This window comes from Anser cygnoides, chromosome 4 (assembly GCF_040182565.1).
Source record: "Anser cygnoides isolate HZ-2024a breed goose chromosome 4, Taihu_goose_T2T_genome, whole genome shotgun sequence".
Lineage (NCBI taxonomy): Eukaryota > Metazoa > Chordata > Aves > Anseriformes > Anatidae > Anser > Anser cygnoides.
Window position 1 is genome coordinate 26,686,657 of NC_089876.1, and position 25,221 is coordinate 26,711,877.

The 25,221-nt window shown below is 35.1% G+C and overlaps 1 protein-coding gene across 4 annotated transcripts in view; it reads right to left on the bottom strand.

The window, feature by feature from the left end:
* Window positions 1-10,781: 10,781 nt before the first annotated feature.
* The window catches only part of GABRG1 (gamma-aminobutyric acid type A receptor subunit gamma1), a 53,313-nt gene continuing 38,873 nt past the window's right edge, over window positions 10,782-25,221 (bottom strand). The window contains exons 5-9 of one of the 4 annotated variants that reach the window (XM_048072921.2): window positions 23,201-23,283; window positions 21,858-21,995; window positions 21,568-21,720; window positions 17,939-18,150; window positions 10,782-11,085 (exon numbers count right to left, since the gene is read on the bottom strand). In XM_048072921.2, the coding sequence (XP_047928878.1) occupies window positions 11,050-11,085; window positions 17,939-18,150; window positions 21,568-21,720; window positions 21,858-21,995; window positions 23,201-23,283 (622 nt within the window). In that variant the 3' untranslated portion in view covers window positions 10,782-11,049. Of the gene's footprint in view, window positions 12,085-17,938; window positions 18,151-21,567; window positions 21,721-21,857; window positions 21,996-23,200; window positions 23,284-25,221 lie in introns of all 4 variants that reach the window. The other 3 variants (XM_048072920.2, XR_010831043.1, XR_010831042.1) reach the window with 3 other exon arrangements.

The window sequence follows — 25,221 nt, forward strand, 5'->3', positions numbered from 1 at the left end:
TCTGACAGATATATATCTTTTTCCTTTTTTTTTTTAATCTGATCATATATATATATATCTATATTTTAATCTGATCATTCTGACCATAAGCGATGTTGAGTTGTATTTATGGCTACAGCTTATGTTAGTGCAACTATGAAGGTCTTAGAGTCTTCCAATACTGTATGTAGGACTAACTACAAATAAAGCCAATATTGATAATGTTTTTGTTTTTTTTTTGTCAGAACAGACCTGAAACAGGCAACAGACAAACAGGACAAACATTTCTCATATGTATTGTCATTAATAACAACAAAAACATATAATGTTACCCAATTTCTTACCTTTAGCAAAGAGTTTTCTTGTTCTGAGGATACCTGCCTGATAACTCTGCTTCTGGTTACTTTTTCAGGTTAGTCCTGATAGCCAAGTTATTCTGAGGATGTATCTTCAACATTGCCTGTTTTATTTACCTTTTAATACATCAGTTAAAAATACTTTCATTAGTAGAGAAGTTTCAGGCACACTTCTGACACCTGTCTCCTTAACCAGTGTAGGTTCACAGAAGAGTTGAATATACTTTCTTTTTGAGAATGGAATAACATCAACATAGAATGTGTATTCTTTGCATTCATTAACTCAGTGTTAATTTCAACAGCTCCATGAGTAATATTATTGACATCTTATGGATGGAATCTGAGGCATGGGGAAACTACTTATATCAACTAAAAGGGAAAATATTTGAGTCATACAGATTCAGTGGTAGAGTAGGAAGGAGAACCTTAAAAACCTGAGTCTTAAGGCTCATGTCTAACATTTGATTCATTCTCTGAGCATGAACCTCAGCATCAACCTTAAGTTAGGACTTTTAGTATTGATCTATAGTAAATTACACTTAGGAGCAGGGGAAGAAGGTGTGTCCTGAACACAGTGTGTGCTGAAATACCAGCACCCCTGTTTGCCTATCCACTGCTGGTAGGATGCTTAGTAAAATATATGATTTTTTTTTTTTGCCAGATTACCTATTTTAACATGCATTTCTCACATGGGAAAGATGCATTCAGGAACCCTACTAGCTTTGAAGAAACTGTTGCTGAGAGCTCTCTGATGTCAACAGCGGGGCCATGTAAGAATACCCAAACCAAAAATCATTCTCTAGGAGTTTTTTTCCCTTTCACCTTTTGACTTACTTAAGAGAGTGCTAGGAAAGATCTTCTGCTTATTTACTGTTTCGTATTAGATGACTTCACACCAGACAGAAGTCTACTTTGGGATACTTCACACAGCAGGAGGCTGATATACTGCATCTTCAGACTGCTGGTGGTGTGCGGGGAGGAAAGGTCTCATTTCTTAAGTCAGTGGCACTTTCACAGTTATCATCTCTCATCTTCCATAATTCTTTCTTGTGAATGTGTGAATTAACCCAGGACAGAACAGAAAATGAGAAAATGAAGGTGTGGAAGCAGGTGAAAGGATGGACAGTGCAGTGTAAGCTTGGGAAAACAAAGTGATTTCTAAGGCAAGAAGAGAACCACATATCAGATTTCCTGGGTAAAGTTATGATGGCAAGGCTTGAGAAGACAGTAGGTGATAGCGCTGAATAAAGAGAAAAGGTGACGGGGAAATCTGAGGCAGTGTTTCTTGCAAGAGAGAACAGATGAGAAAACAGATGAGCTGCAGTTAACCTGACACCGTGCACCAGGCACTGCCAATTAATTGTGAAAACTTTCTATCACTAACATTTACCTAACAATAGCTGCTTGAGTCTGAAATTCATTACCATAAATTGGCTGCTCACTGACCTATGGAATGACTTCAGTGCTCACAGTCCCTTTCCCAAAAGAGAAGTGAGATCACAGACCTCACTCTTACCAAAGAAACACCGTTCTCAGTCCCAGGTCTAGCAGACTGGTTGACTCTCTCATAAGCCACAGTGCAGGACCCCATGGCAAGACAGGGAGCACAAAGACAGTGAGCACAAAGACAGTTTTACCTACTACTGTGTTTAGTTTCTGCTTCTTTTTGACACAGATTTTAAAACATCCATAGGTAGCATTTGGACTCTAAGTCCAATTTTAAAAGAGCTCAATTTCTACTGTAGATATTATTAACAGAAAACTGTCAGGCCATATATTTGTTATTACAAGTATTTTTTATTATTATTATAAATTTGCTTTACTAATTTTAGTAATAATGAAAAATGTTTACCTTAAAAATATAGATGACAGAATTTACTTTGAAGTCTGTACCTAAGGGCTTTGCCTAATTTCCTTATTCGTCAGCTGCTTCAGTACTGTGAAAGCTAGAGGTTTGACTCTTTGTAGCTAAAAAGCCATTCAAACCATTGTTCTCTCAGTGATTTGTTATTGTGCAATACCACAAGGCATTGTATTTTTCATATAAGAGAGAGGACATCAACAATCTAAAAGAAAAAAAAAATAGATTCTAAAAGGAAAAAAAAAAAAGAATCTATTATAGTTTAAGTAACCCTAATAATTTAAATAACACCTTGCAAGACATAATACTGGAGGTAGTTACCAGGGAAAGAAGAACATACAGTGTTGAAAGGAACCTAGGTATTGCTGCAATTCCTGTTTTTAATGTAAATGTCTAAGTGGCTGCAGAAATCTATGGCATCTTCCAGAACTCTGAGTGCCCACAGTGGCTTAGAGCATCTTGGACTCCTTTCTCAGAGTTTTTTTTTTTATGTTGACTGTATGCCCCTTTCATTAACTTTCCACAGACTATTTAGAATGACTTAAAAATATTTCCTGGGACAGATCACAAGAGGAATCTGGTGCTTACAGGATGATATTCCAGTGTGCCATCCAGATCAAAGAGTAAAAAGTATTTGAGGAAAATAAAGAGTGATTTTCCCCCAGGCATCTGCTTTCAGCATGAACTCTGCTCCTTGCCCCCTGACACAACTAATAGAAAAGTACAACCTTTTATAAAATAACAAGCAAGACAATGAAAATGGAGACAAACATCATGGCCATGAGGGATCCTGGAAGAGGAAGGAGAGTGGGATTAACCATTACAGGACCACACCTTTTGGCAGTAACAGGAAATCTTTCATTAGGTCTGTGTTATTAAACTCGTCCCAAACAAAATGACTGGTGAAGTGGAATTTTGGCCCCAGACCTTTGGTCTTTATTCATTCCTAAAGAGAAAAGAATGTATGCCACATAGAAAATAAATAGCATTTAAAAGTAAGTAGCGAGGCACTATTTATTTATTTTTTTTCACAGTGCAACCAATGAACTTCACAGCAGATACAGTACCAACAATGCATTACAACTCTCTTCCAAAGTTCAATGTTGAAACTCTCTTAATTCTTACCAGTTTGGAGACATCAGAGCACAAACATCTAATTTGTTCATTTTGCACAGAACACATGGTATTCAATGGTGGCTTTTACTATTTTTACTTTTATTTTTAAGACTATGGCTTTCAGAGTTTTACACTGAAAAATTACAAGCTATGTCTTAGAGACACCAGTGTGAACCATGCATCAGGGTGCAAGCACATTTCCACTCAATGCACAAGGACTAGTGCAACATTTATATGAAAATTCTGTAGACATTAACATATTAACATTCACAATATAGTCATGAGCTATAAAACTTATCCTTCTAACTAATATCAGTCTTCTCTGGGCAAAAGATTTCTGACTTTTTAAATTCTGATTTCAAAGCTTTGAGCAGCTAAACACCTTCTGATAATGAGGGCCACAAGCTCCTCCTTTCTGAGCTTGTTAGCATTATTCCTTCCATCAGTCTCAAAGGAGTACTCAAATAAAATCAGATTTTAGCAGCAGATGTATTATTCTGCATTAGGTATGCTGTTGTCAAAAAACACTAGGTGAAATCCTTCTATTTACTTTCATCTCTCCTCAAACCTCAGAAAAAAAAAAAAAGATAAAATAAATCAGTAATAATAATAATAAAAATCCTGCAGGCAAGAGAGAACAAAATGCTAGAAAATTATAACCTTGAACTATACTTGAACTTTCTGCAGTATTCTACAGAAAACTAAATTTTATATTTATTTAAAACTCTCTCAGTGATACGTAGTCAGTTTGAGTCCCTTGCTTTTGGAGTGCTTTAAATGAAAGCTTAAGGGAAGATAGAAAGGGATAAACACTCACTCTCTACAAAGCAAGTATTTAACAGATTTTAAATTAAAACAGTATTGAAATTGCACATTGGAAAATGAAGCATCCAAGTATTAAGTGTGTACTAAAAAAAATTAAACTCTGAGTAGATCTTTTACCTTGACAGCAATAGAATTCATACAAGGAAGACTAGAATCCATCCGCTCTGTGAATGCAATCATAGCACCTCCCTCAGTACCGAAAAAATTCTTTCCTATCTGCAAATCAACTTTTCACCAGAGGCAAAATTTTCATGTTTGTCTTCAGTGATTTCAATTCTTATCTTCAGTCAGAACATTTATGTTCTCCATTCTTTTTCTTTTCTTTTTTTTTTTTTAAGTATAAATTAGTTTGAATCCACAAAACTCATCAAATAAATCCAAAATTATTTTAAGCTTCTGAACCATTTCTGCATTCTAACTGTGCAAATAAAATAAATAATAAAAGTATATTTTTTTATGCTTAGAACAAATTTTTTATAGAAAAAAATGTTTCTGAAAATGACAATCTGATCTTGATGTATATAAAAAGGTTTCAGAACATGCTCTCTAATCTATATATGAAAATGTCTTTCCCTTGCTAATATCATTTCTACTACATTTGCAAAATCTTAGTTGTATGGGATTTAGCCAAGAGCATCATCAATTTGTCATCTCTGAAGTTTTCTGTTCCATTGTGCTCTTTAATAGTGTTGTCAAATACTGAAATGGTGGTATCAGCGTTTTACTCTAACCTGGCAGACAGACTTTACCAAAGCAGAGAAGCAAATAATATTCAATTTAATATCTGAAAATGCTTTAATTTTGGCATTGCACACAAAACATTATGGTATTTTAAAAGAGGCTGAAGAAGTCATGGTTTAATCACATTAAAAGCCTGTGAGGATACTTTGATGTTTCTGGGCAACTGAATATAATAATGGACAACTGCACAACAAGGTTTTTGGAGAAGTACCAAATAACTGAGCAGAACTTTAAGTATCAGCACACACAATATTAGCCCAACTGAGGAGGCTTCTGAATGTAAAACTGAAATAGGAGAACAGATTTGCATTAGTATTATGTATTTTATATATACTCCTTAGAAGCAGCACTGAAAATTATTCAATTTATCTTAATGTTCTGTATTTTTGCTCAGGAAGGTACAACAAAGACTTTCATATATCATTTTAAAAGTAACAATTATGCACAATGTTGCCATATTATCCACTGCTGCCAAGACTCTACCAAATCGAATACATGGTATGAATGTTCAATTAGGTAGCTTAAAAATGACAGATTTTTTAAAAAGAGAGAAGAAAAAAAAAAAAAGGATGTATTAGTATGTATTAGTAAGAAAAAAATTGCGAATCTGTGAAACATTAAGTGACCTATAAATGTTGAGACAAAGACCTTCAATAAGGGTGTATGCACATTTGAAGCTGCTATTATAATGGAACCTCAATATAAAAGAGACATGTCATACAATAAATTAACAGGTGTTATTTTTGAACAATTTCCAAAAACTTAAGTCTTCAGACCAAACACTGTAAAATAAACTGTAAAAATAATATATATACAAAAAAAAAATGTTTATAAAAATTCATTAGAGAGGAATACAAATTATAGCATTATTGTTTAATTAATTGGAATAGGAATTATAAACAGGTATTATATTTTTTCAAGATAGGAATCAACATAAGATTAACAGATTCTGACCCCTTGGTTTCATTTAAGGAAGTATTTATGTTATATTATAATTTAAACTATAAACAAAGGTATCATAATGCAACCCTCAATGTCCATGAAGAACAGTCTGGGCATTCATGGTGGGCAACAGTGAGAAAAACAAAAGATGTTGTGAAGAACCCAGTCACTAATATTTTGTAGGTGACTAAAGTGTGAACATGGATGGTGTATTTATGCTGGGCCTGTGAATACACAGATGTCCGCATTTACCTGTCTTGAGAATTCCGAACCCTTCAGGTCCCTTCAGTTTTCCTGCTCCTATACCATCACAGACAGAGGGACAAACATGACATTACCTGTTTAAATTGACTGTGACCTGCTCTCTGCAGACTTCACAAACCAAAAGGTTCGTATTTGCTCTTTTTCTCAGGAGGAAAAACAATTTAAAGGGAAATTGACTTCTGCAGTTAAACAATGACTCATCCTTAATTCCCACCCACAGCAGCCATTTGGAGGTTTTGTTTTTAAATATTGAATTGGCAAAAATATTATACTCTCTGTGGGGACAGTACTGGTCATTGTTAAGAGTGTTTAACATTTTCAAGTCTAAATGACAAAGCAGTCTTAATGCCACCCTACAGAGCCAGTCTGCCTCCTCAGCTGGATCAACAGAAGATCACTTTTCCAATGGCTAGACCTCTCATACATTCCCAGAATGAATTCAATTCAGGGAAACTTGAAGAGGAAACCTTTCTTTTGAATTCAGCAAGACTCAAACCATGATGATAAAGATCATTCTGTGAAGCCAGAAATGCAAACAAATTACTTCCAGCCTGGGTAATCTTTGAGTTTCAGGTAGGCATGCAGAGATGTATGGAAAATCAGCTACCACAAAGAATTACAAAAGGGAAGCCTTATTACTGTGAGCAAACTCCTGTCTCTTTCTGGATCCTATCAGTCAGTGGAACTCAAGCCCTGTTTTCAGTAGAAAAAATTGTCCTCATTTATACATCATACACTTTCTAGTACTTTAATACACTTTTCTTGACTAAGAAAAGGGATGGAGAAGAACATAGAACAGTTTATAGGTCTTAACATCCCCTGTGGCTCCATCACCCAGCTCAAATTATGTTGATTTACCATAAGCAAAATTTGCAGGCAAAGCAAGATTTGTCACTGTGAAGGGAAATGAGATTGCTCAGCAATTTTACCGATATCATTTCTTCCTTAAAATACCATGAAACTTTTAAGATTTTTTTAAATATATATTGCAGATTTTTTAGTGGGTAAAAACATCTGCCTATAGATAAAAGGTGGAGATCCTTTATTCTATTACAATTTTAAACTTTAACTGCTTACCTGCAATGGCAGCCTGAAGTTTCCTCTAAAGGCTTTGTAATGCTCCAGTTCTCTCGACGAGATTTACTAGTATATAACCTCAAAAGTTTAGTATTCACTGATCTAGAACGGGTCTCAGAACCCACAACCTGTAACAAGTTTTGGACATCTTACCCAGAAGTGCAATCCAAATTCACCCACATATGAAAATAATAATAATAATAACAACAACAACAACATCCAGTGCCTTGTAACAGGACAGTCAACACAACGGAACTGCACATGTGCAGACAGATGTACAAAGATGCTGTTCCATTGTTCAGGGAGTAATAGCTCTGATCCACCTTCTAAAGAAAATCATGTAGCCTGTGAGAAAGAAACTCAGTGATCTATAGGGCCATAGCGTTGCATCATCAGTCAGATGATCCCTCCCATCTGGTTGTAACATTATCTTAGAGAAGAGTATAATAAAAACATTATTTTTTTTTCAGGTTTTGAGTCATCTGGCAACATGGCTTTACAACTGCAATTGCTGGAACAATTGAAGCAGAAGCAAAAGACCACCAAAGGACATACTGATCTTTTGTTGACTTAAACCACTTGGGTAACAAGTCCCTGGTGTGAACCGGCACAGGTGTTTTCTCAGCCTAAAAAATATTCTACCTTTCTCATTGAGTCACTCTCCCCTATAGCACATTCATTGTGGAAATTCACTTTTTTTTTTTTTTTCAGGAGTGGAAGCACAACAGTTCTTTCTAATTCCTTGTTTCATATTCTAAACTCTAGTCTAGCTGAGAAATTCTACTTTAGTTGCTATTCTCTCTATTATAATCACCACAAATTACAATTTTATTTCACAAACATAAAATAATGTCTTTAATGTATAACTAAGCTGAGAACTGCAGTAAATTAAAAAAAAAGTTATGAAAGCAATGATTTTAAAAATGCAAATTAGATGTATTAGCATTAATCCTCAGTTATATGGAAACAGTAAACTGAAATGATGACTGATATAATTAAATAAAATATATCTTACATCATGTAGATGGCTATTTAAATCCAGATTCCTCCTGTTGAGCTTTCAATTGAAAGGTCAAAGGTGCTCACAAATTACACATTACAAACTACAGTTCAGATAACAATTTTAAACAAATCTTTTACTGCCATTGTAAATAAGCAACAGAAAATTATCGAAACTGTGTTGGAGGTGGTTCTCCTTCAAAGCCTTACACAATCCTATGTCTCTGAATGTCAGAAAACTGGATAAGGTTAAAGTCTTTGAAGCACATCAATATATGAATATAAAATACACTACCCAGAGCTCATGCTTTGGTTGCACTTTTACTGCTACTACATTAAACAGATGCATTCAGACACAGAAGACATGCACTGAAGATGAGTAAGTACGATCACAGACAAAACCTTACGAAAAAATAACACTCTGACCTGTACTTACTACTAAAACAGACAAGTAGTAAACACAAATGCAGAAAAGAAATGTCTCTGTTTTGAAAAATACATTTCAGGAGATGTTCGCAATGGGTGCAAACAGTTTCCCCAGACTTGTTTGTCCCCTTTTTTGCCTTTCTGGCAATTTCTCCTCTGTGTCCCTTTCTTTCAACCAGAAAATGTTTTACTGAAGAGGCTCTGGCTCCCATCCTTAATGCTCAATGATTTGAGCTACTGAACACTCATTATTGAAATTAATGCAAATTAAGCATGTGTTAATGGCATCAATTCAGGACCGCATCACTCTTTATGTCAGTACATAAGCACATGCTTTTCTAAATTCTGGCCTAATTACAGTACTGATTAGGAATAGGTTTAAGCACGTCTTTAAGCAGTAGTGGTCAGAATAATATGACACAAAATATTGTAATCCCAGCTATCAGTAAATGAGTTTTTTTCCAGGTAGGTTTCAAAAATGGTCGCAGCATCTAAGCCTAGGTAATCATAGTCTCTGTTTCTTGCCATTTTTTGAGAGCAATGCTTGGATTTCTTGTAATTTATTGTTTACATGCAAACTGGAAAGAAAAAAAAAAACACATAGGACTAAAATAATACATTTATTACATGCCAAGTTACAGTTCACTGCATTCCCATTTCGATTTGAACTCACAGTACTATGGGAAACTGAAATGATTTCATCAGAATCAAATGAGATACACAGAAAAGTTTGTCAACAGACAGAAGCAAGCGCATCGCTAAACCAAAGAGTCATAACACTCAATAGCTTTAATATTCCATTACATTGTTTCATAGAAATTAAAGATGAAAGACTTTTTACCCATCTCTTCTTTATTCAGGATGTTTTCTGTTGTCCAGATAAATCACTAGAGGTTGATTGGCAACTGAAAACCAAATGAAAAAGCTAACTGGATGTGCTGTGAAATTTGTATTTCCCCTTGCAAAGTGCCAAGTTCTTTCAAGTTCCTTTTGTTTAAAGGTAAATTAATGACAACCAGGAGCTCACAAAAATTTGGGCCTGTATTGAGTAGCAAGTAGAATGCCTTTCAAATATGCATCTAACATACTGCTACTGAAGCCACCTTCATCCCTCCTACAGAGGAACATGTTCAGTGTGCTGTCAAAACGCATCACACTGCACTATGGAATTAAAACTGACATATTTCCATTGTACTGAACATTTTCTGAAAATGAGACTCTAAAGAAACAATAGCGTTGTTAATGATGCTGCACTTCTACCCTCAGTCTAACAGTCAGAGGAAGTTGGTGCTCAGAAAGGTCATACAACAGATGTTTGGCTAAATAAAGAAGTAAAGCTTGCATTAAAATGTGATCTTCTCAGTCACACTTGCTTCCAGAATCACTGCACATAGTCTGGCATTCTTTATTAAACTTTGGGGCTGAACATTGCAGTAACTGTTCACATATGTACTGAGTATCTTATTACTTCTGGTACCAACTAGCCTATGAAAATCCATTACTTTTATTCTGATAAAAATTCAGAGGAGGTAGCACATTCAGAAATATTGGGGGGAGGGGGAGGCTTCTTCCATGTATCATTTTCTATAATTAACCATTAATCATGTCTTTATCTCTCGTACCGAGCATCCTCACCTACAGCCAAATGTTAATCCCATTAATCCTCTTTAAAGATCTGTAAGGTCTTCTGTGTAATTCTGACTTCTACTTAATGCATATCTTAATTTTACAGTGATTTTTGCAAGCTCACTTGAGACCAGTTTCTTTCTGAGAAAGGAGGAAAGACTGCATTTTTCTATAATGAAGACAATGGATTTAAAATAGAATTTAGATAGTAAATGCTGCCAGCCAGCACTAGTCAACACACAGAAGTTAGTCCAGAAAGACTACTACTGAAGAATTCCTACCAAAGGGAACAGAAGCTCTGACCATAGAAAGGTTAGAGTACTGGTCCTGTGATTTTGGGGGAATACACCCCATCTTGAAGAAGGATCTGTAATACATAAGAATTATATTTATTTTTCCCCTTATAAAAGGGCTTTTCATTCAGAAAAAAAAAAAAAGTATATATATCAAGGAGGTAATTACACAGCAATCCATAACACAGTATCAGTAAATCTGGCTTTGGCTCAGTGAGAAGCATAAGCAGTAACAAACAGAATATACAAAACTATACTGTATGCAGAGCAGACCAGGTCCTATATTTTATTCTTAGGGATGGGTAGGATGGATAAATTGTTTTGAATACAATGTCTATAGCACTGTTATAAGGTTTTTCCAAACTCTGATGATACAAATTCTACTGAACTCTTTAACTCTTTCTCTGCCCCTGAGTATGAATAAGACAAAGGATGGGGGGAGGGGGAGGATGTGTAGAGCGTTATGTTGAAGGGCCAGAATCTGTTAGCCAACACCATTCTGGATTCCATGAAATTAGAGCAATGGCAGCTTGGTAGGAATTTTTCAAAGTTGTAGCCCTCTTGGAGAACTTTGGGGAACCTGCAACAGTGAAATAACAGCAGATGGAGCACAGACATACATGTAATCAAAGGCTGAAAGCCAAAAGCCTATATCAATGGTCAGGATAAGACAAGCTCAGAATTACCCTTGTGGCTTTTTTGCGATATACGCATTTCTTGCTGCTCTTGTCTCTGCGTTTTGTATAATGTGATTAATCATGACTTAACCATTCTTCTTAACATACAGCAGAGAACAAATGTCTAGTTGAAAAATAGAAATGTTCCACTTCAACTTTTTTAAGTCAGGAATTAATAAAAATCATCATCTTATAGATGAAATGGATGAGAATAATTAATCCCATATTATTAAGGCTTTCTTTGTTAAGGTGTAAGAGATGCTACAAAATTCATCTGCATTATCATTTAGAATTGAAATTCAAAGGTTATGTAGAAATGTTCAGTTCAATAATATAGCCTCTTGTCTGTGCATTTTGTTAGAGCTGGACGAAAATAGGTTTGTTTTCAGATAATCTAAATCATAAGAGGTTTTATTTTTAAATTTCCTCTTCAAAATACCAATATCTATTCTATAGTTGATCACAAGAGGGAGACTACATCATCATATTTCCTCTCGTTGTTTCAGATTTTAAAAACATCCGATCTGAATCATTTTGGACCAGCTCTATTCTTTGACAATTCACTGAAAAGAATTAATGACAGATAACTTTTTTTTTTTCTGAGTTTGTCCAACCACTGAAATTTATAGATAAAGATAGCCAATCCAATAAACAAGATTGAACAATGCAAAGGCTGTTGGAAAGAAGATTCGAGAATAGGAGTCAATTTTTGCAATACGAATGTGTATCCTTCCTTCTCTCCAAGATCCTGTGCGGCAGTCTTCAAAACAACAAAAGAAGCTAGCACAGTCTTTCCCTTCTAGGCACTCATATCCATAATCATCATCACGTTCAGGGAGATGATTAATGTTATTAATTGGAATCAGTGTTGATCCAGGTCGAACAGCAATTGCAGGTGGTTTCTTAAGAAAAAGAAAAAAAAGAAAAAAAAAAGAAAAAAAAAGAAGAGAAAAATATAGTGTTTGTTTTTGTTTTACCCTCTCATTAAATAATTCCATATGCTTCCCACAGCAAGGGCCACTATAAGCACATTAGCACAATATACAGAAAATCAAATATTGCAGAAAACAGTTTCGGGAGCTTTGCAAATTATGAACTGCTCTATATAATTAGCTCAGGCAGGCAAAAGATTGTGAATGTTTTTCACCTGCCACAGTGAAAACTGGGTTTTGAAGGGATCTGGGAATACTGGATAACTAGTTACACAGATGGGGTTAGCTGATCCCATCTACACAACACAGAAGGACATTTTGAAGTCAGCCACAGCTTGGTGACTGGGTCATAAACAAAACCACGGGCAGGATATAAGCACCACTACCAAGGGAATAATGGCTTTACTATCATTTGGAATCTTTAGTACTGGACTGGGTTTGTGTCTGGATTTTCACTAAAGCAAGCTAGTGGGATCAGAACAGCATTACTGTTGGAGTTTTGCAGACTGATACACACAAGGCCAGGTTATGTCATCTAACCCTCTGATACTAAATCCCTAAACAATATGCCTTGCTGAAAGAAACCAAGACATAAGGCTCCTTAGGAGAATGCCATGAAGTCAGTGAAAATGATTAATTTAGCTCTTAATTCTTACTTCTACTTTCCACGTGCATAACTCAACCTTCTTGCATTCTCGTTAAAACTGTGTAACAGGTGTTGAGATTCATAAATAGCTTTCACAGAAAGAATCTGGGTGCCTTATTGCCTATTACATATACGGTTTGCTATTACCGTATATTATGTACCGTATATTATATTCTTGTGACTTTCCACCTTTCTTTTACTTGCACTACCACTGCCCATCTTTCCTCTTTTTATTATTTTGTTTCCATGTAGCTCTTCACTCCTTATCCTTGTTTTCCTAAATATGCCAAAATACATTCTCCCTTTCTCTGTTTGTCCTTGTTTTAATTTCTAAATCCTATAGCCTTTTTACACTATTCTGTAGTCATCTTGTTCATTCATTCTTTCAGTCCCATCCCACTTTTGGCATCTCCTAAAATTTTCAGACTGAATATGGTGGTTACATCAATACTGCTCTTACTTTTTTTTTTTTTTTTGTCATATAAGGAATCAAAACAGGAAATGATGATGTAATTAGCAACTCTGGCTACTGAAACATATAAAAGAATCTTTCATATAATTTATACATGATAGGAAAGTATGAGAAATATATGAAAAGCAAGAAGCCACATCATATCAATTCTTCTGATGCTTTAGAGTCCAATTGTCCCACTTCCAGGAAATTACTTTGGCCAGTACACAGATCTCTATACATTGTTAAAGGAGGAACTTTATTGCTGCAGGGACATTTTACTACCATATCCCAAGGGGACAGTGTTAAAACTTTGCAGTATCCTCCATATTTTTAATAGCCTTGTTAACTTTATTTAATAAGCATTTTTACCAGAGGAAGATTCACACAGACTGCTGCTTCAACACTTTTTCGACATGATGACCTAGGGAGCTAATTATCATCCTAAAGGACCTCATTATTCTTTTCAGTTTTGATAAAATACTGACAACACTAAAACAGAAGCTACATGAGACATTACGAACAGATCTTATTTTTGTAAAATGTAACATGTAAGTTTAAATTTGTTTTGAACTTACAAAATCATTACTTTGTTGAAGATATATAGGAAAGATGCCTATTTCATATGCATGCCTTCTCTGACTTTACAAGAATTTTCTGACTGCTGGTTCCACCAATGTAAGACTGATGGAATGATTCATTTTTACTCATGAAATAAAATAGGAATTCCCAACTCAGAAACATCATGGTAGGAAGAAAAAATGATGGTACAGCTTTTTATTGCTCATGGGACAAATGATTTCTAAATTCCTGAGAACTGATACCTCATCTTTATCTGTGCCTAATCTGGAGAACATCTCTCCCCCAAGATAGATATAGATTATAAAATTTTTTTTTTTCAATCAAACCAGTCATTATGCATTACACGTGATTAAGAAGACCACAGTAAAGAATGCAGTGAGACTTCATAATCGATGTGTTGATTCAACCCCAAAAGGGGAAGGAACGTTTTACATTTCAAGGGTACATTGATCACAAGACCTAAGTCACCACTCAGATTACTATAGTAGTCACCTGCTCCCAAGAATTACTGACATATCACAGGAAGACATTCAGAGAAGGGAAACAAGGAAATAGTCCGTTCCACAGCAAAACAGAAGAAAAAATAAAACAATCCTATAAGAGGAGCCAAGGAAATCCTTACTTTTCAATAGCTTGTGCCTTCAGAATCCCAGCAGGATTCTCCAGCATTCAATGATTGTTTGCTCTAGAGTTTCTTCTGTTGCTGGAAATATTACCAGCATTCTCCCTGCCATCTGTTCAACAAATCCTATGTTATACCACCATAGCAGATTGAAACTAGCTTCTGATGTAGAATTTTGTAGAGGTGCCCTGACAGAGGCAGAAAGAGTGCCATCTTACAGGCCTAGCTCCTTACAGGGAATACATAACGTAAATAAAACAATGTAATATGGAAAAGGAGGTGGGGGTGGGGGGATAAGATGTGAAAAAGTTATAAAGATAATGTTTTTCAAAATATCAAATGAAACCTTTAAGGTAAATCTGAAGATCAGGAAAGGACAAAGGTAAAATAAAATCCTTAGCAATTTGTCCTACTGAGCCCAACATGGATCCACATCAACGAGAGAAAACACATCTAGCATCCATAACCTATGAACTCAGAGATTACAAAGAGCTCAAATCATCAGAAAGGTTCTAGTCCAGAAAGAATGAAGAAACTTTAACTGAAAACTGGTAACTTGAAGAAAAAAAAACAAACAAACAAACAAAATCATCTAAATTTTTTTTTTGCACTTTTGGCATAAGTGAGTTTATGGTGCGTCGAAAAGTAGAATCCAATACTTCACAATAACATGACCTCATATTAACTGGCGGGGACTTAAAAAAAATAATATGTATATACAGTACTGTACGTGTACTGTACATGTAATACTTACTGATACTGCAGATAAAACTCTACATACAGTGACAAACATTTATAATACTCTGCAGTAAGAACAAAACCAAATTATTCTGAATTAACAATAACACATGTACAAAAGACAGACATCATCTGTGGAGCTCATAACACAGGTGATACATTCACTTCAGGTGAAATGGAAATCAGAACAAGATCCACAACTTATTAAGTTTAATCTTTCCTTCCCAAACTCATTATCATTACTAATGTGGATTTGCATAAGCCAATTCATTCTACCTTACTTGATTTATGCCAGCACATATTTTGTAAGATAATATTGCTGTAATCATTTGTAAAATCTTACCATTACTTCACAAGATCCTTTCTTACACCTTTTCGGCATCAGTTCTTGGAATAATATTTTATTGCATTTTGCAATAGAAATAAAACTTATGCAAAGCAATCTTTCTTAGGAAAACACACCTGTGAATAAGAAATTTCCAGAAAAAAAATAAAACGGCTATTTGAATTAACTAAATTGTGTAGATTTTTCTTTTTTAATTGCACATCCATAATTGCAAGAAAGAATGAACAGAAGTCTCTGACAAAAAAAAAAAAAGAAATCTCGATTTGTAATTGTGTGACTGACTTCCTATTGATTAACCAGATATTTTGTTTAATTGCTCTGTTTGGAGCAAGAAATTTTAAAGATTTTTATTAAAACTTAAGAAAATCTATTTATTAAATGAAAATCCTTTACATCTGATTATATTCAATTTGACACCCCCCCTTTTTTTTAGTCATTTCTTATCTAGTATGCTCTTATAGCCATAATGTGCTAAAGCATGTTTAAAGAATTGTATGTGAAAAGATTGTTTTTTCACTCCTTAGAAATAAAAGGCATGCTTTAAGAGCAAAGTAAAACACAACTGAAAAGTGTTTTGAGTATTATATTACTAATTCTAATCTTAGTCCAAATTTCAGCTGTTTATTCAATGTATCATAGTTTATATTTCACCATTCTTCTACATTTTAAATTATCATATGCATGGAAAGTCTCAAAGCACTTGGCAGATTATTGCACAAATGGCTGATATAGGAAGAAAAGTTCTGGAAAGTCTCGGTGCTCCATTCCTTAAGAGTATACTTTCAAACCACTTCAATGTCTGCTGATTTGCCACTAGCTGATCTTAATTTCTCACTGGTTTGAATATGCAGTAATTCCTCTTCTCTTCACTTTTTCCTTGTTGTGCATGCTGTGAGCACACCCATTTCTGATCCCTGATCCCTAAGTGTTGTTGAGACTTCATTGCCACAATAATCTCAAACTGAACTGAAACTGCTCTAATAACACTGGGATGTACTCCAAATTCTGCAGCCTCTATCTTATACTGTCATTAAGCAATGACAGTAAATTTAGCTGTGGCCCTTGCTAACACCTACCTTCCATGCCTTCTATGCAGTTGCTCCTACCACTAACAGCAAGGAGGTTTTAGGTTTACATTTTCCAATTGACTTCCAGTTTTCTTGTCTGGAATTCCCTGAGGATCATGGTGATGCCTGACCAAGGCAGGATAGGGTAGTATTAACCCTTCGCCACTAGTCTTGTTGTAAAGCTGACACTCCTGGACCAGCTCACCATTACTAGTTGTGCATATGAAACAGGACTCTCACTTCCCAGCTATTAAGCCACAGCAGTTCCACAGGGCTGCCATAAAACAATCTCCCACAATAGCACTGCTCAAAACAGGTGCACCAGCACTTTCTGATGTGAGTCACAAAACAGATATGGTTCATACCAGGATTTCTGCAATTCCATATCTGGGCTTTTGTAATTTCATTTCATCTTCTGTTTGATCTTACACAGGTGTCATTCAGCCCTCGCCCAGGAAAGACAACTGATATTATGATTTATCTATGCTACAACTTGTTTGGATGAAATGATCCGGAAGGGGGCTTTAAAACATTTTCCTTCCTTTTATTCGGTCCCAAAGAAGACTACAGTAAAGCCTCAACTAGTAGGACTATTGTTCTAATGAATAAGCTATTTAATTCCTTTACCTAAATATTTTAGTAATATAAAGATTAGCTTTAAATATTTGTACTGTCTTCCAACAATGGATTTTTTCAGAAATTCCAATATTCTAACTATGGGAACAGAAATTCTCTTAAAATAGAATAATATTTACTCCTATGATATTTGGGCATTCATACAATAAAAACTTCAACTTGTAAAAAAGAGAAGATTCATTTTACTAGAAAGAAACATGGAAGTAAATGAAAAAAATGACTTAAAGTACTGTTTATGAAGTGAAAGAGGGTCAGAATTCTGACTGATAATAAGCAGTTTCTTCTCTGCAGTGTTAGCAAGGTAAAACCCAAATGACATTAGGTGATACAGACCCTAACAAATCCTCACAGCTTCAGTCCATTTACATTACCTTTGTTGCTATAGTCTTACCTGTGGTTCTTTGACAGATGATGTTTCCAGAAATGCTGTGCCCCTATAGAACTCTCCATAGGCACAAGCTCCATGGGCAGCTCTAGAAGCACCAAGGGCATAGCACGGAAAATTTCATCAAAACACCTCTCTAGGGTGTTTTAGACTCGTGTTCTCACTCACATATGAGTGGAATGATCAAAAAAGTTTGCTTGTTAGTAGTATTTACAGAAAACGAATGCAACCTCCCACTTATATAAAAATAAATAAACAAACCAGCTGTCTTTGAAAAAGTCCCTCAAAATTAATATGATAATAAAATCAAGAACCATTTTTTTTCCTTCTTAATCATTTGGTTAAACTTACTGATGGCTTAGATTTTGCCTTCTTATCTTTTCCTTTGTCCCCTTTTCTGTTGCTGGTAAAATAATGCAAGGTGCCATATTCCATCAAGGCAGCAAACACAAAAATGAAGCAAACTGAGACAAAAAGGTCCATTGCTGTCACATAGGAAACCTTTGGGAGTGACTTCCTGGCAATTGTACTCAATGTTGTCATGGTCAGCACCGTTGTAATGCCTGTTTGATAAAGTAAGAAAGACAACAGAAAAATAAGGAAATATATGAGTAATTCGATCATATTGTCACTATATATATATAAATACACCACTCAAATTAGCCCTTAATTCATTCATGAGGCATACAAGAACTGAGCCACAACAGGATTCACCCCAGATCACATTCATACACACTAGTGCTACTGTAAGAAGACACTGTGGATCCAGTGGCCACCAGGGGATCATACAGAAGGTAGCACATTTCACCTTTAATTTACATCTTTCCCATTTTCAACACACACCGGAGAAAACAAGACACTGATAAAGTTTGTATAATTTTATAAATGTTACAGAATGCATGCATAAAACAAGTACAATAGGCAAACCAGTACAAATAAGCACACATTTTATAAACAGGTAAAAGACCCTTGGCTCTTGAAAGTTTAAAATATATAAAAACACTCACTCATAAAAAAAGGTGCATTATGTATCAATAATTAAAAACAACAACAACAAAAAAGAAACAATAAACTTTCAGAAAGCATCAGAAAAAGGAATTCAGTACTTGAAGGGGACTTATAAAAAAGAGGGGAGCAACTCTTTGCTCAATCAGATAATGACAGAATGAGGGGAAATGGTTTTAAACTAAAAGAGGGGAGATTTAGATTAGAAGTTAGGAGGAAATTCTTTGCTCAGAGGGTGGTGAGGCACTGGAACAGGTTGCCCAGAGAGGTTGTGGATGCCCCATCTCTGGAGGTATTCAAGACTAGATTAGATGAGGCCCTGAGCAACTGATCTAGCAGGGGGGTTGGAACTATAAGATCTATGAGGTCCCTTCCAAGCCATTCTATGATTATATGAATAATGTTTACAACTATTTGTTTCTGATTTGTAGTAGGTCAAATTAGATGACTCTCTTGGCCTTTCTGGTCTCATTCTCTGAGTTACTAGATATTTTTCCAAAACTTTGTCTTTACTAATAAAAATGTTTCCCTTTATTTACTTATATATAAGTTAACTAAATGAACAAGCTGGCCTTGGTAGCAATTTGCTTAGTATCTCAACAATACCCCTCTCACTGGTTTAACATTTAGAAGGTGTTAACACTTTCTTCTTATATGTGACGCTTCAGGAAGATGCAAAGCTTTTTCATAGTAGTCCAAAATTAAGCTGTGACCTTTACTTTGGAGAGCAATACTTGAACACACACATAATTTGTTACTGATATGTGTAGGCTTATTGGAAAAGAAAAATAAATAAATATTTTTTAAATTTTTTTTAAAAAAGTGCTATACCAGTCTAGGGCTTTCTATGGCTTTTCAATTAAAGCATGGAATCAGGAGTTGCTATTGACTGATGATGCAGGAGGGAAGCAGATTTGCAACAGATTTTTCAAAGATATTACTTGCCTAAAAGTGCACACAGACAACCACAGAGATTTTCAGCAGCGTGCTTTGCTCCCAGTAGATGTTTTTGAGAATCAATTAGACATTACTCTGCAAAATTATGTATCCAAAGACCTTTAATCATTGCAATCCTTCTGCTTTGGGAAACCCCAATCTGCCAGGATCTTCCAGCATGTATGCAAGAAAAATTACCAGGCATTTTAAGTATACCAGACCCCAGCACAGCCTCCAGGTTGGAAGTGACACCCACTGTTCCCTTTGCTGACTTCTGTTCCAAAAGGATGAAAGATGACACGGACTTTCCCAGTCCTCTCCACTCTCTGGAAGGAAGCAAACCTTCCACAGCATCACAACTACTTGCCATGATGCACCTTACTTAGTTTTGGCCTTCTTTTCTTAATTTATCAGTCCTTATTTTAATTATTGTTTTTCCTTTAAAATCACATCTATTTGACTTGTAAACTCTTTTAACTCTTTTTTTTTTTTCTTCATCAGGACACCTGCATTTGTGAAAAGTCATCCTACTATCTGCCAAACATTGGCTTTTGAGTATTCACACAAAAGGAACTCAGATTTAACTGCAGGGAGCCATAAATATGATACGGCAAACATTTGTAGTACATCTCAAGTAGATGGAAGACAGTACTGCTGAAGTGACAGCATGAAAACTCTAGTTTCATCATGAGATCCAAAGCAAATTTGCTAGGTTAGTGGTACAGAAAAAGCACTCCGTAAAAAGAACAAATTAGATACTAGCAGGATACCAGTATGACAGGTTTTTTTTGTTACAGCTAGCATCCTCCTAGACTGTCCCCACAATGATGCCCAATGATTAGTAAGTGAAAGAAATTTTATAATACATTTCTTAATATCAAGAGATAGTTTCACTTATTTATTCAAGATTTTAGGCTCTCTTCACTAACCTTTGCAGAACTTTTGAATAGCACATACGTAAAATCCAAGCCTTGGATTTTCTTCCCTTACCTTTTCATTAGGCTACTAAGCCATGCTCATTTTTGCTTGATTTCTTTCTTGACTCATTAATCTTCCAGTCCTGACTGGACTGTAGACCAGTTTCAGTGGAAAGGCAAGGAGCTAAAGCCTGGACTTACTCTTCTAGTAGGAAATGCTCCTACCAGGTGGGAACGATGTATTCAAAATCCTATAAACTGACGAGGATCTCTCACATCCTAAGATACAGTCTCAACTCTTGGCCTTTCCAAAAAAAAGGGGTCATACTGCCATTACCAGTTTTACTATAATACTCCACCAATGCTAAGCTGTGAATTGCTAATGTGCATCCTATGCCCTCCATGCATCTCCATCTATTGTGAATATATGGGGACTATGACACTTCTACAAGGTCGTGTATGAATCCCAAATGGTCACATGTAGGAGGCCAGTGCCACGCTAATCAATTCAGCCAAGATGACACTAACACAGAACTAAAACTGTAGTGAACTTGCAACATTTCTGTAATATCTGTAATAAAAACAATGTCCTGAAGGACAGAAACAGAAAATTTGCAATTTAATGTACTTAAATGCTTGAAGTTCAACTTTGGTTGTAAATTTTCTCTCTTATCCTGGACTTAAAAGAGCAAATTAATTGTTTTTATTATTAAAACAAACAAACCAAACAAACAAATTCACTAAACACACACACACACTAAAATAAAATAATAAAATAATAAAATAAAATAATAAAATACCACACATCTTCAGTTTTCTGGAGAATGGAGATAACTGGAAATGACAAAGAAAAGAACATAAAAAAGAAAAATATATATTTATGTGAACAACAGCATGTCCAGAAGGCTTGGGTCAGTATTTCCAGATTTCCATTCTCAACACTCCCTCCTTAAGCCCTGCTGTGCTACTGCAACAGGATCCTCCTACCTTGCAGTTTAAGAGAAAGGGTGAGCAATGGTCATAACCTGAAGGGGAATAAACTGTGGTTAATTCAGTGCCCTCTGCAGATTTGTATTCCTGTGGAGTACCAGAACCTCCAGAGGTGACAAAACACGTCCTTACCCAGAGATGTCCTTGCAGGAACTGCATCCTTATTGATCCAAAATGACACCCATGAGAGAACAACTGTGAGAATACACGGAATGTATGTCTGGATAGTAAAATATCCCATACGTCTGCTGAGATCAAAGAAGATTGTCATAATAATATAATCACCTACAAATTAAAAATAAATAAGTAAATAAAAAATACATTCTTGGATGACATTGAAAATGGGTTTTCGTTGTATCTTCTTCTATTATTTTTGTTCTACATAGATATTACATGCAATAAAACTTCACACTTTGCCTTACCAGACAGAGTATGAGAAATTTCAGTTGTATTTCGTAACCCTACAAATGCAAACTGATATAATCTCCAGTATTTTGGATCTGCTACTTCAACAGAGGTTTTCTTCCATTTATATTCAATTTCATTTCTGGGATATCCATCTAGAACAAAACAGAGCAAATCAAGCGTTCAGCCACGGTATATATCAAAGCATGTTTTGTGATTTCTGAAGTTCTTTATAAACTAAACCAGGGCAATATATAAAGTGCATCAGAGAGCGAGAAAATCTGTACTCCACCTGATACACCTAACAATAACAAAATATCTAGCCTAACTTTTAAGTCTAGCTAGTGTGATCAACCAAAAACTATATAAATACAACTGGTTAGAAAATACCTACACAAAATTTTGGAACTCTGACATGAAAAACTGTCTCAGAGTCATCACCATGTATCAATATGTAATACACATTAGGTTTAATAGACCTCAAAGAGCTTCAAAGCATATACACTTGTTAGTTTATACTTTGGTAAAATTTCAGTTCCCTAGCATGGAGTTTTGTGACCTGAGTCACTGTTCAGTAATCCAGCTGGAACTGCAACCTTCTTGACTTTCATGTGTTTCACATGTAGTTCCAAATTACCCAAATTTTATTTAATCATCAGAGCTACCAAAGTTCATTTAGCTAGAAATATTCAAAAAGGAAGTGCTAAATGAAAATATTCATTTAAGAAGAATCACTAAAGTTTGATTTCATTGCCCATTAGATTTCACATTTAAGAATAAGTTGTTTGGCTGTGTTCAGGTTGTTTAGGATTCTTTTGCCAGTAATAGAACAATTCCCTTAGGAACAATATATATATACATCTAACACAGTTTGTATTAAAAAATAAGTCTGTATGTTGTATTTCTTGCTCACATAAGTAAGTCCGACTGAAAAGAGAAGGAGTCCTTATACTGATTTAGCATTTACAAGAACAGGCTGAAGAGAGCAGGTCTTTTTGCTCTTAAGTATACCACATGGAACCAATTCAAAGCTGGCAAGTATGGCAGGCATAAAAAATAAAGTTCTTCCAGGAAAATACATTCCTATTAACTGGAATGGGCACTGCATCACATTCCTAAGCAACATGATTATTTTTAAAGTTGCAACTAAATGAAATGCATGTAATTCAACTCGTTCGTTATTGCATTTAATAATGCAATAAGTAATGCAATAAATCAAAGCAAATTATAAATAGGTCTGTTATTTTTCCTTCACTGCAAGGCTTTAAAAAGTAATTACTTGCTCTCTTGTTGCCAGAACTTAAGGAAATTTAAAGCCTGAATGTAAAAAGAAAAGAAAACAAAGTATTGTACCACCTACAGCTTGAAAATTCCAGTGGACAGGAGTGTTCATCCATAGGAAAGTTATGAAGCTGAAGATAACATTCAGCATTAATTGTCAGTCTAATTAGAAAATGAAATTAAAAAAAAATAAAAAATAAAAAATAAAAGAAAAATTAAAAAAAAAAAAGAAAGAGACAAGAAAGATTATATTCAAGCATCCAGACATCCAGACACTTCAGACTAGATAGTAAAAAACATGCACAGAAATCAGTTTTGCCACTTAATGGATTTTATGGATAGTCAGCTGTGTATCTGCAAAAAGCATCCACCATGACCTTTGAAGAACAAAAACTATCACCACATAGAGCCTGAGGACCTGTGTTGTTTCAATTGCCATATCAAGTCAATTTCAAAAATGTCAATTGATTTGAGGGATCTCCCAGATGTCTCTCAAAGAAAGAGGGGTAAAACGATGGGGATGAAGGCAGGGCAAGGAGAGGAGTTTATTACAGCAAAACTTTAACATAGGGCCTGCTCTACACTTACAGAAGAAGCTCTGGTAAAGACAGTAATATGGATTGGAAAGACCAGTCTTAACATTTCTACTCATTCAATGTCTAAGGTACTTAAGTTATTCAGGTAGCTAATATACATTTTAGAAGCAGTTTTGAACTCATAATATTTGGACAACAGAATCATTTGCTGCTTTTAAAAAATACTACCACAGATTTCCAAAGAGCTTCCAAGCAACCAATGAGAAAACCAGTTCAACTAACTTTCACTCGAAAGCTAGATTAAAGGGTTAGACTCTGAACTGCCTTCTTTGCATTTAAAATAGTTCCTCGTTTGATGGCACTACAGTGAAGAAAGTCAGAATTTCTTCTAAAAACAACTTTGAAAATTAACATGAAAATTAACAAAATGCTCACGTGCTGAACTGTATGCAATACTTCTGTACCAGACTAAAAGGGATAGGAAAAGGAAGATTGTGCCATGCACTGCCATAAAGCACTTAAAGTCTGTGAACTAAGTAGTTATTCTACCCAAAATGTCACTAGGAGCTTTCCCAAAATCTGACCTGACCAAGAGAAAGATATGGGATTGTAAGGGAAAGTGTAGTTCTTGTCATACACTTGGGGAGAAAAAAAAAAAAAAAAAAAAAAAAAAAAAAGACCATATTTCCAAGTAAGAGACCTCTGGAGATGCTTTTCAAATTTACCAACTATGGTATATGCATGTACTGCCTTTGTTTTCCATTTTCAGTCTTTGGATAGCCAAGCCCTTAAAGAAAAAGAAAACAAAACCAGACTTTTATTAAAAACAATGCAACCAGATCTGGAATCACTGATGGGTGCAAAGGAATGAGTAAGGTCTAAGCTCAGAGTAAGCTCAGTAGGCCAGAATGTAAGAGTAGCTGAGCGTTAAAGAATCACCACGTCTACTCCCTCAAGTAAGGAAAGAGTGGTGGTGCAGGGGAATCTGGAGCACTGTCAGATCTAATTATTGTTCCTTCAATCACCAACCTATGAATTTCTCAATGTTATTCCACTTAAGGCTAAATTCAGACCATCTCAACTATACAGATGTTTGCTTTTTACAGTGCCAGGTGAATACACAGTCTTGCTTTTTTATTACTAGTTTATTGCACTTTATAGCTCAAACTCCAGCACAATAATTCTAAACTATTGCTTTGCGAGAGCTCACATTTTTTGGTTGGGTTTGCTTGTTTGATTGATATATTAAAGCCTGTTAAAAAAAATATATATATATATATATACACCATTGAAACTAAACAGACAATGGAAGGGTAAAGTCTGAGTATGATTTTTTCACTAAAAATAAAAATAAAAAAAATAACATGTTAACAAAAGAGACTATCTAGAGATTTTTGTAAACACCAGAAGAATAAACTGTTTACAAAGTGCTCTCCCACGGTATTCATATACCTTCACATGAAGCATATTAAGAAAACATTAAGGGAACAGAATCTCTTTAAAATTCTTCTTTCTTCTGTTACAGAATACTTTTATAAAATACTCATACAACACTAACAGCCTG